At 41.1% G+C, this 15694-nt stretch overlaps 1 protein-coding gene across 5 annotated transcripts in view; it reads left to right on the forward strand.

Moving 5' to 3' along the window:
* The window catches only part of MCM9 (minichromosome maintenance 9 homologous recombination repair factor), a 52220-nt gene that overhangs the window by 5068 nt on the left and 31458 nt on the right, over positions 1–15694 (forward strand). For 4 of the 5 annotated variants that reach the window (XR_012763184.1, XR_012763185.1, XM_075414153.1 and 1 more), the window contains exons 3-7: positions 714–1030; positions 2851–2932; positions 3860–4060; positions 6540–6665; positions 7938–8057. Coding sequence is in view for 3 of the 5 variants with exons in the window: in XM_075414153.1 (XP_075270268.1) it covers positions 714–1030; positions 2851–2932; positions 3860–4060; positions 6540–6665; positions 7938–8057 (846 nt within the window). In the remaining 2 variants the exon portion in view is untranslated. Of the gene's footprint in view, positions 1–713; positions 1031–2850; positions 2933–3859; positions 4061–6539; positions 6666–7937; positions 8058–8390; positions 9724–15694 lie in introns of those variants that run through there. The other variant, XM_075414156.1, reaches the window with a different exon arrangement.

The raw sequence follows: 15694 nt of genomic DNA on the forward strand, positions 1-15694 counted from the left end.
GCCGCACAGGTGAATGCTGGAGCAGGGTCAGTACACCACAGAACTGGCTGTTGGGGTGGAATTAAAGGAAAGCAAGTGCCACGAAAATGTTCGGTCACTATTCATTTGAACGCGCAAGTGAACTTGCTTTGGTTCTGTTCGTAACCCCTTCCTGCTCTTTTTATGCCATCTTCCTTGTGCTTGAGGTTTACTGGTATGCAGTGTGGATTTAAGGTGAAATGCTCACAGACTATGAATTTTAAATGTGCTTAGACCTGAGAATTCACACAAGATTGGGAGTTACACTTGTTTAAATGTGAGAATAACATTGAACCACAATTAAGTAGCATAACTAAAATTTTAATCAGATAAACCAGTTGTAGAATAAATGGCATTTGCCAAAAGTTCATTTAAATTAATAAATAGATGTGAGAACACTGGGATCTATTTCCATGAATGGAAACTGCTCATGACTGTTCAGCCCTTGGCAAGAGTGGGAGAGACGAATGACAATATTTTCTGTTAGTGCTCAGCGGCTGATGTTTTTCACTATCTGAGGCGAGTGAATCAGATTTATGGTACAACAGATTAATTGTTGAATCACATTTATGACACAGTAATAACAATGGCTACTCTTAATAGGTCTGTCATTTTTGCTAGTCTTTCTGTTTAACTGCATTGTAAGTTCATGTTTTATATGCATAGCCTTATGCTGCTATATTTTTGTTTAACAGGTTTGCCTGTTTGCCCAGAGCTGACTCGAGAGCACATTCCTAAAACCAGGGATGTGGGTCACTTTTTATCTGTTACTGGGACTGTCATACGTACCAGTTTGGTGAAAGTTTTGGAGTTTGAGCGGAGTTATATCTGCAATAAGTGCAAACATGTGTTTGTTGTCAAGGCTGACTTTGAACAGTACTACACCTTCTGTCGTCCATCAGCCTGTCTCAATGAAGAAGGCTGCAACTCAACCAAGTTCACATGTCTCTCTGGAACAACCTCTTCCCCTACGTGCTGCAGAGACTATCAAGAAATCAAAATTCAGGAACAGGTAAAAAAAAAATAAGATGGAGAAAAAGGGGAGGATATTAAAGTACAGATGTCTCAAGTACAAAAAGAATTCATTTACCAAAGAAGGCATTTGGAGGCTTAATCTCCTGCTGGAATAAGGGAACTCCGCTAATTTTAGTGAAATTGTTCATGCTTACATCAGAATTATTGACTAGACTTCCTTTGTTAGGTAACTCCATTCCACATTGTACAAAACACCTAGGATCAGCGCATAGGTTAAATTTCCATGCTGAATCATTGTAACACCAAGTTTTCGTTGTCTCTCTAAGGAGTAAAGCTAGCCCAGCGGTGGCCAAGGACAGCTGTAGTGGTGTGGTATGGTCAATACACAGTGTCTGCAAATGTCCATTCCCTTCAGCCAACATTGAATTCTACAATTATTGAATAGGTGCTCCTCACAGAATTTGCATTCATTTTTCTGAAGGTAGTCCTAGGTGGAAGTACAGCTAAGTTGGAGGAGTAAGAAACTGTCGGGCCTCTTTTTACAGTAGCGCATAACTAAGACAAAACTGGCACAAGAAAATCTACACTGTATGAAAATTCAGAATAAGCAGGGTATATTGCAGGCAACATTTCTGGTTTTATTTATATGTTCAGTGTCTTTTTCATATATCATTTCTAAGATCTCTTCAGTTGTTTCAGGGTTTTGATTTTATAAATTGAGCGTATAGTGGTGCCAATCTACGTGCAAGATGTATGAAATTAGAAATTAAGCTCTTGAAAGTTCAGAACAGCAAAAGAAACCAAGAGAACAAAACTATTTCTAGGAAATAAGCCCTATGCTGCATGTTTATATTATGGTTGTTTCTGACAGTTTCTGTAACATTTTTTTTGTTTATCTCTGTGACACACAGATCTCTCTGCTGGGAAGGATTTTAAGCAGCATGGGCTTATTAAACACAGTAAAGTTAAACTGGGAATAAATTTCACTCGTGTTTCCTACTGAGCTCTGCGAGTAACTGTATGTGCCACCAGTACTGACGGTGAGGTGAACTGCCTGTGGCCATTTAGATCATACACAAGGATGAATTAACCTTCCTAGGCACTAGAGAGTGAATAAATCTAGAATTCTAGCACATATGACCTGTGCTGCAGAATGAAAAGGTACTTCTGATTGTTGTTCTTGTGCAGTGGATATTCTAAAGACTGTTGCAAGCTTTAAGTGTAAATGGAAAGATTGCTGGTTGGAAATAGACTGTGACAAGGTTGCATAGACTTTGCCCTGGAGAAAAGAAAAAGAATTACAGGACTTACTGCACATTTGTCAATTTACATTTGTCTGATTGTGTGCCATTTATTTTTGCCTGTTGTTGATTTAATCCTTGACACCTAGGTGTAAACTTACATCTCAACCTGTCAAATTATGGTTACATACCAGAAAAATACAGAGAATAATCGTTCAGTATGTACTTCAGTGAAGGGTTATCTAACCCATGGACATGCTTCAGTACCCAAAGTAAACTTTGCATATCAAAGAAGTATCTACAGAGATCTCAAGTTATTAGAAAAGAAAAAAACCTGCTCTTTCAAATGACCTCTTCTAGTTAGCTTTCTTCAGCAAGATACTGAAATCACACAGGACCTCCCAGCATTGACCACTTTAAGCTAATGTAATACCCAAGTCCATTACCATTAATATCAGCATTAAAGTTCCATTATTAAGTTCATCGCAGCAGTAGTATGTTTCCTGTGTAAGTTTTGTGAGAAGGAGCAAGGACTGACCTCAGTTCCAGGAAAGGAATGTAGGTCTTTAAGGCAGAGCAGCTTTCTTAAGAAGTGCTTTCCCTTCCTGTCTCCTAGGTTCAAAGACTGTCTGTTGGAAGCATCCCTCGTTGCATGGTGGTTGTCCTGGAAGATGACTTAGTGGACAGTTGCAAGTCTGGTGAGGATACAGCATATATTGTATATGTTTCTTCCACACGCATTTTTATTTTTCCATTTGAGGTGAATCTTTGCCAAGTAGGCTGTCAGTGCTGAGGGCCTGCTGAATGAGATACGTTCATCTGTCACATGTCTGTTTCAGCTTGGATGTTAGTGTGGCAGTTGAAGACTATTCTAGAAAACGTCACACATCCCCATGTTACACCTTGACTGTATGACAGATCAGTTTCAATTAGTAATGTGCTGTGACGTACAGAAAGTGTATTAAATCTTGTTAGTGTGGGAACACCAAACCTCATAAGGCAAGCGCACCACAGCGCGTGGTGCCCCTCTGTAGGTTTGGAGAGCTAGGTAACCTGACCTCCTATCCAAGAGGTGCTGCAGGTGGACAAAGCTACTTGGCATTCAAAAAGGAAGCTAATTGGCAGGAGGATGTATGAAAAATGGACTAAAAATTCTCAGATAGGCATATCTCCACAAGATGTGTTGTGGTTGTACTTTCTCAAAGAACACTGTGGCCAGAATGTTGATGAGTGATTCTGGAATTCATCACAAAAGTTACCAGAAGTCAAATAAGTTTTGACTAAATTTTTTGTATAGTAAATCTGATTGAAAGAAGAGCTTCTACAGTTTACCGCTAATTCCTCTTTTCTAAGAGGAAAGAAGCAGAGGTATGCCTTTAAGAATTCACCTACCTTAAACAGAAGTAGAAAGACATAGCAACTTCCTACCACAGACCTAAGCAGTCTGCCTAATGTTTTTTTAGACTTCCAGTAACTACAGGAGGTTTGCTTTTTGTTGTTAGTTATTTTAACCTTATTAACTGTCACACAGATTCTCAATTGCATTATTATGCATCACAGCTAACTAACACATCTGCATATCTCAAGTCAGATTTTACTTTACTAATTTTTGTTGTTCTTTCCAGGAGATGACATCACAGTGTATGGAGTGGTAATGCAGAGGTGGAAACCTTTCCGTGAGGATGCACGCTGCGACTTGGAGCTTGTTTTGAAAGCCAACTACATTAAAGTAAACAATGAGCAGCTAGCAGGGGTTGTAATTGATGAAGAAGTCCGCAAGGAATTTGAAGATTTCTGGGAAAAGCATAGGGATGATCCGTTAGCAGGTTAGTAGTTGAAAGCTTTAAAGCAGGACACTTTTGGATATAGATGAAGTCAGGAGTGCAAATACAGTGACTGAACACATTTTTCCTCTATTATCCTATCCTACTACCCGTTCCTCAAAAAATACATTTTTCCAGTACAGGAATAAGAAATTCTTACTTTAATATTACTGGGGAGAATAAGTACCAAACATACTGCATTGGTCTTCCTTCTTTTGAGCTTTCTAGTCAAGTGTTTTGCTTAATACTTATTAACAAGAAATGATATATAAGTATCAGGGAAAAAAAGTGTTTTATCATTGTGAAAGAAAAAGCATACTTCTCAGAAGAAATAGCGCAGACCAGACCTGCTTTTTGTCAGCATAGCTTTTGACTCTGGGGTGAGAGATCTGACTCACTGTCTCTGCATCCCAAATTAAGCTGTGAATCTACCACAGGGCTTAGCGCATCTGATCTTTACCCTAACTCTTGGATGCTTAGACCCTTAGTTTAGGTGCTGTGGAGCCTGCTATCAAATACAGAGGGAGTCTCCCAATTCACAGTGGCTTCCACAACAGCCAGAGTGTTTAGTGTGCTGGCTCCTAAACTTACCATGGTCTGCAGTCAACCAGCTAGAAATTGGCAGGAGTTGTGTCTGGAGCCCTGTCCCTCTCCATAATCTGAGTGCCTCCTCCTGAAGTCGAGAAGCTCAATGGACTCTTCAGGATCTCTGTCACTGAGCTGTCTCAGGCTAACACTCTTGTCATTTAAAACCCTGAAAAGGGCTTAGTCTTTCTTCTTAAAAGACAAACAGGAGGAAAAGCAGGTGGAAATGTTGCCCATGTCATCTTAAAAATTAGAGCGCTCACGTAAGAAATTTGAGATCTTGTCAGTGGCAAAGATTCTTCAGAACTTCATTTTGTGGAAAGCAATTTGATTGCTAGCCTGCTGCTATTTGGAACAAGAACATTTCTTCCTCCTGCTGTTTGGAACAAGAACATTTCTTATCACCCTGGTTAGAACTGTTCAGAAAGTAATTCAGGATCCTCTTTGAAAGTCCCATTTACTCTTTCATTCTCAGGACAACTTTTGGAAGCCTGCAGGGAGCAATGTGGTTTTATGCAAAATTAACCTATTCAGAATAAGTAAATTAATATGAAGTGGCTACAAGGAAACTGAGGTGAAAATTAGAAGGACCCTGGCTGCCCAAGGTGTCTGTTTCAGGCCATTTGGCTGAATTTGAGGCCCCTCAGGTGAGGGCTGAGATCAAATTTGACTAAGGAGTTATAAGGTATAGGCCATTCACAACAGGATGTGTGTACATATACTGTTTTTTCAAGAGGTAGTGGTAGTTACTGCTGCATTTTATGTCAGTCAATTCCTGATGCTGTGTATTAGGCATCCTGAGAAAGTCTACCATGGCAGGCCTCTGAGAGAACTTCTGCGGGTGACTTTATTTTTTCTGGATACTGTCTAGGAAGAAGCAGAACTGCTGAGCTGCTCAACTCTGACAAGGCAAATGAATCTGAAGTCAAATAGAGGCAACTGTGGAGTTAAAGCTTGAGTTATGCTGTGGCTGACCAAAGTTTTTAAAATTTCATTTTTGGATAATGATGTGTTAATTCCCTCAGAAGACCGCCACAAGAAATGCATATGCCTCAAGTCATCCATTAGGTGCCTACATATTTTGCCAGTACCATATGCTTGCATCAAATTTTAAAACATTAAGTTAAGAACTCAAAATTGGTCACTCTGTTTTATTCCCTAGGAATGGGAGTAATGTATGGCATTAAACCTGTGATCCCTTATATGCTGTTAGTGTCAGAATCTCAAAGGACAGAATTAATTCTGTCACACACCTTCCGAGCCAACAATATTATCACAGCAGATTGAAATATTCTGTTGCTGGAAAGGGACCGTGGTTGGGAGGAGGAGAGAAGGATCAAAGGAGAAGGAGATTCAAGACAACAATGAGAAAATGAGCCATGCAGTGGGTGCACAGGTTTAGGGCAGAATAGTTCAAGTGTTAGATGTTTTCTTAAATGTACTACACACCAGTTTTCAAAGGATTGTTTTGAAGTCTGGAGACTTTTAAGTTTTATTCTTCATAGCCCCTACACTTTTATCTGTGAAACAAAGTAATTTGCATGATGGCATTTCATTAGTGCCTTTTCTCAAGATGTCCAGACCATGCATTCCTTAAATTTTGATAGGATTGGCTTTGCTGCTTATCACAGTGAAAGACTAAACTTCTTCATGATGAAGGACATTCGTTTCAAACAATTACTTTGGGTCCCATTTAACAAATAAAATAAAATAAAAATAATAATCTTCCTCTTGTTCAGGAAGCAGACCCAAATTATTTGTGAGTGTACATAGGACTGTGGACATGGGACAATTATTTGTCACTGTCCACAGGACTTTAAGTGTACATAGACGTCCATGGGAAACTAAGTTGTACTCTTAGGGTAGTGCTGAATGTCAATTTTTGCTCCTATTCTAGGGAGGAATGAAATTTTGGCTAGCTTATGTCCTCAAGTTTTTGGATTGTACCTGGTGAAGTTGGCTGTAGCCATGGTGCTTGCTGGTGGTGTACAGAGGACTGATACTACTGGAACTCGAATCAGAGGTTAGTGCTGTTTCTAACAGTATCACATCTTTTCTAACAGTTGTTCCCATCCCTGTCTTCACCCACATTCCTCCCCCCTCCAAAATGAAACGAGTAGTAAGGTTTCGGAAGCATAATCATCCCGTTTGCTTGAGTGGGAGCAATTTTTGGTTAATGCTGAATATTCTTCCAGAATCTCAGACAAATAAAGTGGGTGTCTAGACTTCCTCTTTTTATTTTAGTTTTTCCCAATAAAACCCGGTAAAAGCAGGCGTTCAGGATTCCATTAGGTAGAATATTGAGGCAGTTGTTTTAGATAAAGCATAAACTCACTTTTTATTGTATAAGTGATGTTTTGAAATAATTTCTAATAGAATATTCCCAGCAGTATTTGGCGTCAAAGGCTGGAATATTAATGTTTCCTTAATGCAGATCACTATAGTACGTTGAAAGGAAAAATTAAAGGATTCATTTTACCTCCTAATGCTAGACTTTTCCATCTGTGATTGTCAGCACATTTCACTTAGTTGTGTTAGTGTAAGTTATCTGCCTGCTGATTCTCCTTCTGTTGTTATTAGATGGCAAATATGCCATGTGCCAGGTGGTACGTAGGTCACAATCTATGTAGGTCATAATAATTCTAAAATAGTATGTCTGTATATACAAATATGGGATTTTCTTTATGCTCCAGCAGCTAAATAAAGTTACAGACTTTATATTTGAGGTGAAGTTGTATTAATATTTTGTAGAAGACAATGAAATAATTTTAGAGCACTTCAGTGAGATCGTAGTAGCCAAATTATTTATTTCTGTAATTTCATTGTTTTGAAATTACTAAGTTTTGTAACTGTTGACAATGTAACAGAATTAGTTAAGAAAAACAACCTGATGATTTTATTAGTCCTTTTTGCAATAATTTAAGTAAGTGAATTATGGCTGATAACTAAACCCTAGTATCCTTTTGTTTAATGATCAAGAGTGAGTTGAGTCTGAGAAAAGAGTATTCTAAAATGTAAGAACTCACATAACAGGAAGTATGTCAAATACCTGCTAATACTTTTCAAATATTTGATTGTAAATATTTGGTTTGGGTGCAGCAATATGACTAGATGCTTTTATTAAACTATATGTTCATCACACCCAATAGGTAGTGCAGTCTTAAACAGAATTACATATTGGAACGTACATGCAGTGCTAGGTGAATAATGAGAAGCATTATTTAATTCAGAGCATTGTGTGTGTATCTTTCTCTGTTTGTGAACCGTCTTCTCCTACACCAACCTTCCCCCCAAGGTGAATCGCATCTGTTGTTGGTTGGAGACCCAGGTACGGGGAAATCTCAGTTTCTCAAGTATGCAGTAAAGATTATACCGCGCTCTGTGCTTACTGCCGGAATTGGATCTACAAGTGCAGGTATGTGCTTCCTCATCTGGAATGCTTTACTTTTTTCACTCGAATATGTTCACATAGAGGCCTTCTATATATATGAACGTATGTGCTCAGGTTGTACGAGCACAGTTGAAGCAAAGAACTGCTGTGGAGGCAGATGAGGCTCGACACGACCCTCTGCGGAAGGGCAGTTCTGCCCTTTCTGCTGTGTCAGCGGAGCAGTGTGATTGGCTTCTAACAGGGAGCCTTACTAGCCTCATCCAGAGGCACCTCTCACTGGTTTTCTACCAGAGGACAATCTAGACCTGCGGTTTTAGTTTTCTTCCCACCTATGACAAATCTGACATCTTTCCACAGCTCACACTGCGTGATGGACTAGCATGATTTGGTGTCTCCTGAACAGATACTCTCCTCTCTTCTGTTCTTTTATGGGTTCTGGCTGGGTGCCAGTTTGATTTCCGCTTACTTTCTGGAAACTCACACCTGTGCTGAGGAATTATTTCTGACTCGTGAAGATGGTTTCAGGATGTTTTTTTTGTTAAATGTAGGTATGTCCCAGCTTGTTCTGAATGCCAGGTATCTTTACAGACTCTTCTGGGGAGAATGTGCAAGGTCAGATTACCTCTGCAAATGACTTTATTTGAGCAAATGACTATATTGCTAGTACATTCAAAATCACAAAATAATTAGGGATAAACCCCAGTGTTTCAGCTAGCATGTGTAACTTGAATGTTTCTCAAATAGTGCTGCTTTTCATTGTATGTCTGGGAAACAGCATTATTTATACATGGAAAAAAACAGAATAAATTTTTTCCAGGTCTGTAGCTATGTGAACATGTGTATACTGGGTTTTCTGTATCTGTGGAAGTGGAACGTAATGCCAAACATACACACTCTTGTGTGCAGGGAACTAGTTATGAAACACATAGGCCTCTGGTTTTCCGTTCAAACTGTTGACAAGTAGGTCTGGAGAGAAGCTGGAGAGAACATTTCGGCTCAGCATAAACTTTTTTCCACCTTTTGTTCTGTGTTAAGAACTGGGAACAGGCTGGATGATTGAAGTTTTGCTAGGGGACTGACAGTGACTTCGGGTGAAATTTTGCCGTGCATTTCAATGTGACTTTGCCCACTTCTGTCGGTAGTAATCTCCCTGTGTCAGCTGCTCTTGGCCTCTGATGTTGCTGTTGCCTTCTTCACCATGTCTCCTTCCTGTGCTTCATTTTCTGTATGATTTTCTTTCCAGCTCAGCCATGATACCTAGGTTCAAAGACATTTCCCTGAAAAACAGTATTGCAGTTTACAAGCTTGCTGTGTTATCTGTGCCATAGAATCAGCTGTAATGATGTGTGGAGATGGAGTTTCATCGTATGAAACAATTGTCTTTGGTCTTTTAGATCACCTACATCTCACTTAACTATTCCTTATATTTTAAAAAGCCTCTCCCTCTCCCTGCTGCCTCCCCCTGAAATTTGACAGCAGGTGCACCAAATTTCCACCTTAAAATTTTTTAGGATCCTTATCACAAATGAAACTGGAGACCCTAGCAAGAAATCTTACTAAGCCTAGCTTAATTTCAGGGAACCTTTCCGTGGCTAGAACTGCTGGACTAAAGCATTAATTTCTAGCCCAGGAGTTTGGATGTGGTGTGAATTATTTTCTTTGGCTTCCCTGTGCAAGGAGTGTCTTACTTATGAATATGTTTGTAACTGTACCTAACGTTGATTTTGTCAACTTTGCTCTCCATGCAGAAGCTCCAAATTATAACTTTAGAAAACTATTAAATTGCTTTACTTGTCGTAATTGCACACTTCAAATTATCAGTTTCTGCTTTCTCACAAGAGGAAAGTCCTAGCACACATTTTTCCCTCCAGCGTACTAAGACTAAATCCGTAAGTTCCACTTACAAATAGGTCCTTACTCTATATAAAAAGCAGCCTGGATTTCAGTTTAATTGCTGGCTCTGGGATTACAGTCCACATAGGTGAAAAGACACACCTGATGTTTAGTAAACCCTGGAGAAGTGTAAAAGCTGTCTTACCTTTGGATTCCTCTTTTAGAGAAAACTGCCGGTATCTAACCAACCTTTGGTAAGATTTTGTGCATTAACATGTCTTGTACCCTTTACCTATCCAGTGCTGTTTTAGGATATGACCTACTTACCAACCGTAGAATTAGCATTCTGCTTCCAAAACTGTCTATCATATCAGTTTTCCCTGGTTTTCTGTACAAGTATTTGTAGGTAGCAGGACAGCATATTAGATCATTAACATTTCACTTTGTGCCAAAATTCCTTTTCTTTCCAGCTCCACCTTAGGTATCGTGTGCTTTGAGACTCACTATGATCCTTCGGGGCCCTGTGGTGTCATGTGGCTGCTGCAGCCCGTTACCCCATCCAGACCTAACTGCAGTGGCCTCACAGAATTTCAGAAAACAGCGACCTAACTCCGCAGCTTGATTTGCTGCTGGGCCTCTGCTTTTTCCAACAGTTTCTTGCCTCCCCCAGCACTTTGTAAACAAGTGCTGTGCTTTATCAGGTGGGTTTTGCCTGATTCAGACAGTATGACCCAGGCTAAACCCCTGCTTTCTTGTTCTAGTGAATTGGAATGGAAGACCTTCATCTTTCTTGTCTCACCAACAGGCGCAAGTTGCCTGCTTGCTGCAAACAGCCCTTACAAATGACCTATAATGTCGTCTTTGTTTTGGAAAAAACAGAACTTTACCATCACGCTCTGGATAGTGTTTCAGAGTTTACTTGTTTTATTAGGTTACGTTTCTTGCAAACACTTAGTAGAGATTTTCTGTTCAGAGTTCCCTGCAAGTTCTCTGCAGGCTGTTCAGCCTGGAGAAGAGAAGGCTCCGGGGAGACCTTACTGCAGCCTTCCAGTACCTGAGGGGAGCCTGCGAGAAGGCTGGAGACAGACTTCTTACAAGGGCATGTAGTGATAGGACAAGGGGTAATGGCTTTAAACTGAAAGAGGGTAAATTTAGATTAGATATAAGAAAGGAGTTCTTCACTCTGAGGGTGGTGAGGCACTGGAACAGGTTGCCCAGAGAAGCTGTGGCTGCCCCCTCTCTGGAAGTGTTCAAGGTCAGGTTGCATGTGGCTTTGGCCAGCCTGATCTAGTGGAAGGTGCCCCTGTCCATGGAAGTGGGGTTGGAACTAGGCTATCTATAAGGTCCCTTCCAATTCAAACTATTCTGTGATTCTAAGTTTATGACTTCTGTGAGGAACTGGGGCTTGTTCCTCCCACATCTCTTGTAATAAATGTTGGCAGCCAGAAGGCCAGCCCACATTCAACAACTCAATGGGAAAAAAATTTTTGACCGTTATAGGACATTCTGTAAATAAGACAGGGAAACCATCTGTCCCACTGTCTGGTTCTGTCTACACAGTGTTCAGTTTTTGTAAAGGCCTGTTTCATTCCTCCTCCCCTGCAGTGGCTCATCTCAGAATGACAGGGAGTGATTAAGGTACCTTTAATTTTTATAAATTGATAGTTTTCCAGAAAAAAAAAAAGAGACTTAGTAAGGTTTAACAAATTCTCTCAGTTGGTTCCCACTTTACCACTGAGTTTAACCAACTGTTTTGCAGTCCTCAGAGACACAGTGCTGCTTGTGCATAATTGGATGAGATAATCACTAGTAAGAAAATATTTCATTTTCCCTTGGAGTTTGCGATATGCAGTGATCAATTGACTTGACTCCGCAGGGACAGGAACCAACACGTGCCTGCTACTGGCGGGTCTGGAGCTCGTGGACATCCAGGCCAGAGTTATTCCTTCTGTTTCCTGGTGCATATTTGGCTGTTCACATTTCTGCAGAGTTTCGTTTGGTGTTTTGTCCCTCCACAGATGGACTGTGTAAAGAGTTTCGTGAACTGTATTTAGAACAGCTTGTCTAAAGATCTGGGAGGCTCTCAGCCATCTCTCCAGCTCTCCAGTTCTGTACAATATGCCTTCCTGAGCTGAATGAAATGCAGCCTTCTGGTCTTTCCTCTTACAGCCTCTACAGAGCCTTGGGAGTACTGCCTTTTTGCAGCGTCTGCCATTGTCCATATCATGCCAACAGCAGTTTGGTACCATGTTGTTTTTTTTCTATTGAAGGCAACTAACTCAGGGGGAAACCACCATTTTTCTTCTTCATAGTAAGCCCCTCCCTGCTAGGCAGGCTTCAGGTGCTAACAGTTGTCTCTCTTCTGAGCCAATAAAACAATTTCAAAGTGGCCGACGTGAGCCCTCCAGCTATGGTTATGCATAGAGTATGTGGTGTCAGTGTCCTGAAGTAAGAAAGAGACTGAAACTGGAAACATTTCTCGCTCTTCGTAGATCCCCAAACTGTCCCTGGGCATTCCCTAGTTGACACAGGCCAAGGCAGTGCCAAAGAACACGCTAACAGTTTTACTACGGTGGATCCATACCCTGTCCCTGATCAGGTTATGAACAGATGCAGCCTTTAGGCCACTATTTTCAGATCTTCCCTTCTACCACAGGATTCTTAATTGTTTTCCTGAATATTTGTAATTGTACATGAACTTGGAAGTATTTTCTATCAGCATGTACCTTGAAAATATTTTCCTGAGAGCGTGACTTCTTTGGCTGTTCCTTAAACAGTTTGGTCTCAAGTTGAAGAGGCCTTAACTCTGTAGGAAGTCTGCTAGACTTCTGGAAGGAATGAATTTTGAAGTTGCGATCAGACCTCATCAGAGATAACGCCACATCTGTAGGAATGTCTCATCTCTTACAGATCCTTTAATTCCCTTAAATTCCCTCTCAGTAATGTTGCTCCAAGATGGCTTTGTCCTGAGACAGAGCTTACCTTGCCTACCTGCATGCAAAAGACTATTTAGCAAAGTAGGTATCTCTCTTTAGAAATCTTGGCCTGTTCATACATCTGTATCTGAAGACCTGTAGTTAGGATGGACAGTAAATACTGCAGGAGCAGCATCTTTGTGATACTGGCTGGAGGTGTTGGGTCTTACACACTTCTGGCATAATACATCCAGGCAGGCTTTCATCAAACTTTTTCGTCCTACTGTTGAAATGGCAGGTATTTCAAGCAGTTGGTTTTTGGATGGATGTCCTATGTCTTCAGGATTCCCTTTACCATACCATAAAGGCCCTACTTCTTCCCAGTTTGTATCAGTTAGGTCTGCCACACCTTTCTAGTGAGATAGGACAAACTGGAGGACTCCCTTATGTTGAAAGTTAGGCCTCCTTATCTCGTATTTCAGGGGGTGTTACGGAGGGAGACCCAAGAACTCATTTCAGCCAGTTCTTAACACGTAGCTATTGCCTGGTTCATCTGGTGTAGCTCTTCTGCAGCACACACACCTCCTTCCTCTGATTTCCTCTGTCTGCAGGGAGGCAGTCACATCCCTCGTGCCATGGACAGTGAGTACCCAGCCATGCCTCCAAGCTAGTATTACGGACAGTTGGAAATGTTGAAGTGCATCCTCCCTCCATCCCCTCCCCAAAGGGCCTTTCCTTTCTAAGTTCCAGATACAAGCCTGGGTTTTGCCTGTAACAAAGCCTCCCTAGTGACTCCAGCTGGCTCTTCTTTCGCATTCTTCTGTGCCTGGACCAAAAATCAAGCAAAAATCCCTCCACCTGTCTTCTGCAGTCCAGCTCTAATATCACACACTAAAAGACCAGCTCTTAAGAAGCAGAACTTTTAACTGGAAACATAAATACAAATGGGAAGGCCTAGCATGTGTAGTTCCACGCACACTGCCAGCCCTTACAGGAGGTTGGTCAGTTTTGCTGGATCTTCCCAGTTGACACTGAGCAGAGCCCTCCAGCTAGCAACAGGGACAATTAACCCATAATCTTCTTTGGCTCTCAAAAAAATGAGAAAACTTGCAAGCATGCAGACCACTGCTATGGATAAGGGGTAGGCTAGTTAAGTATGGGAAAGCTCTCCTGCAGCTGCCCAGACAGAAGCTACAAGATTTAGTTAACTTTCCTCTTTTTCCATCTCTTGTAAATGAGGATTTGCCAGGAGTGTACGTGGTGTACATAAGACATCTTGGGTTTTTTCCCTTTTTCTTCCCTACCACCATTTTCGGATGGCAGTGGACAATATTTGTACAGCTGCAAGTGGCTAGCCTCCAGTTTGAGCCGACTTCCAGAAAATCAGCAGTTGAGGCCCTAAAAAGGAAAATAATAGACTGCCAGATCATCAGATTTGTCTTTGTGACTTTGTCACTCGCATCTCAAAAATACAGATTGTCTGGCAAGCTATAAACTAAGCTACTGCGGTTATTGTAACAAAGTTCTGAGTTGTTACAGTCTTGAAGATTGGTCCTAAGGGTTGGCTTTTTCAGTGAGTCTCTGCAGAGCCACTGGAGAGGTTAGATTTCACCAGCCCCCATTATAACGGAGCCGGAGCCTTGCTGTCCGCTTCAAACTCAGAGGGCCACAGTAATTCAGACTGAAGGTGATGCATGAATAATCACAAGGACTCTTAAGATGGACAAGTTTTTTTCAAGCTAGACATAAAATCCCCCGTCCATGTTTTTCATCCCTAATGTTACTTTGCCTGATCAATTTACTTCTTTGTACGTGAATAACCTCTGATAAGCATTGTGACAATCTTCTAATGGAATCAAGTCTTATCTATCTGAGGTCAATATAGTGAGATGAATCACTAGTCCCATCAAAAGAATCCCTACCATTCCCTTGCACCTTGGTGGTCTCTGCAAGTGGAAGGTTGTGGGAAGGTAAACTCATCCTCGACCTTGAAATTGTAATGCTGTGCTGTCTGCACTGGCTGGCTGTACCTCATGCGTATAGCCCTGCTGTTTCAAAACTTTCAGAGATCAGGGAGAAGTCTTTATTATAGAGATGCCTTATATGCACTGTATCTTTTAATACCACTAAGTTTGTGCTCTGATTTTGCCTGATGATCAGACCTGAACCCTCTAGAGCACTGGAATTTGGTTTCTCAAATTCTGTGGCTCTGGAATGTGATTTTGCCAGGAAATGTGATATTCAGAAGACAGTGTGTATGGACTGGTAAGATATGGACAAAGTTCTACAAGACCTGAGAGGCATCCAGTCTCCCAAAAAGCACAGAAAGACCATTTCTCTTGCAAAGATCATGAGGCGCTCTCATGTGGTATGGTTGTTCTCCAGTTTTCACCAAGCACCGTAGGGTTATTTTTTTTTTCCCCCCTGTAATTGGTGGGTCAGCTATATCCAGGATGTGTTAGTGTATCAGGTAAGGTGGTGCCAAATTCTACTGCAGCATCATGCCATCTGCTCTAGCTCGAAGTTTATAGCACTCGAGTTCATGTGCACAGTTGACTTTTCCTCCTAACCAGAGCAATAGATCTTCGCTTTCTGATTTCTCTGAATTAACTGGTTTGCAGGGTGACGTAGTTTTGCTGACTGTATGTTGTAGTTGATTCTGCAATAGCAGTAACACAGTTTGCTTCCATCACTTTGTGGCACATGCTTCTAAGAAGCCTTCATGTTACTGATGGGTAGATTCTGTTTACAGCTTGTACTTGATCACATTTTCTTTTGAATCTTGAACAGGTGCAAGGGTTGGAAATGCTACTGCAGTAGCCTTAGCTCAAGGCAGACTTCACTAGCCTGCCAATCTTTCAGCAGATGACCAAGTCATTTACATGCTTACATTGAAGAGGTATCTTAAATAGA

The sequence above is a fragment of the Opisthocomus hoazin genome, chromosome 2 (genome assembly GCF_030867145.1).
Source record: "Opisthocomus hoazin isolate bOpiHoa1 chromosome 2, bOpiHoa1.hap1, whole genome shotgun sequence".
Classification (NCBI taxonomy): domain Eukaryota; kingdom Metazoa; phylum Chordata; class Aves; order Opisthocomiformes; family Opisthocomidae; genus Opisthocomus; species Opisthocomus hoazin.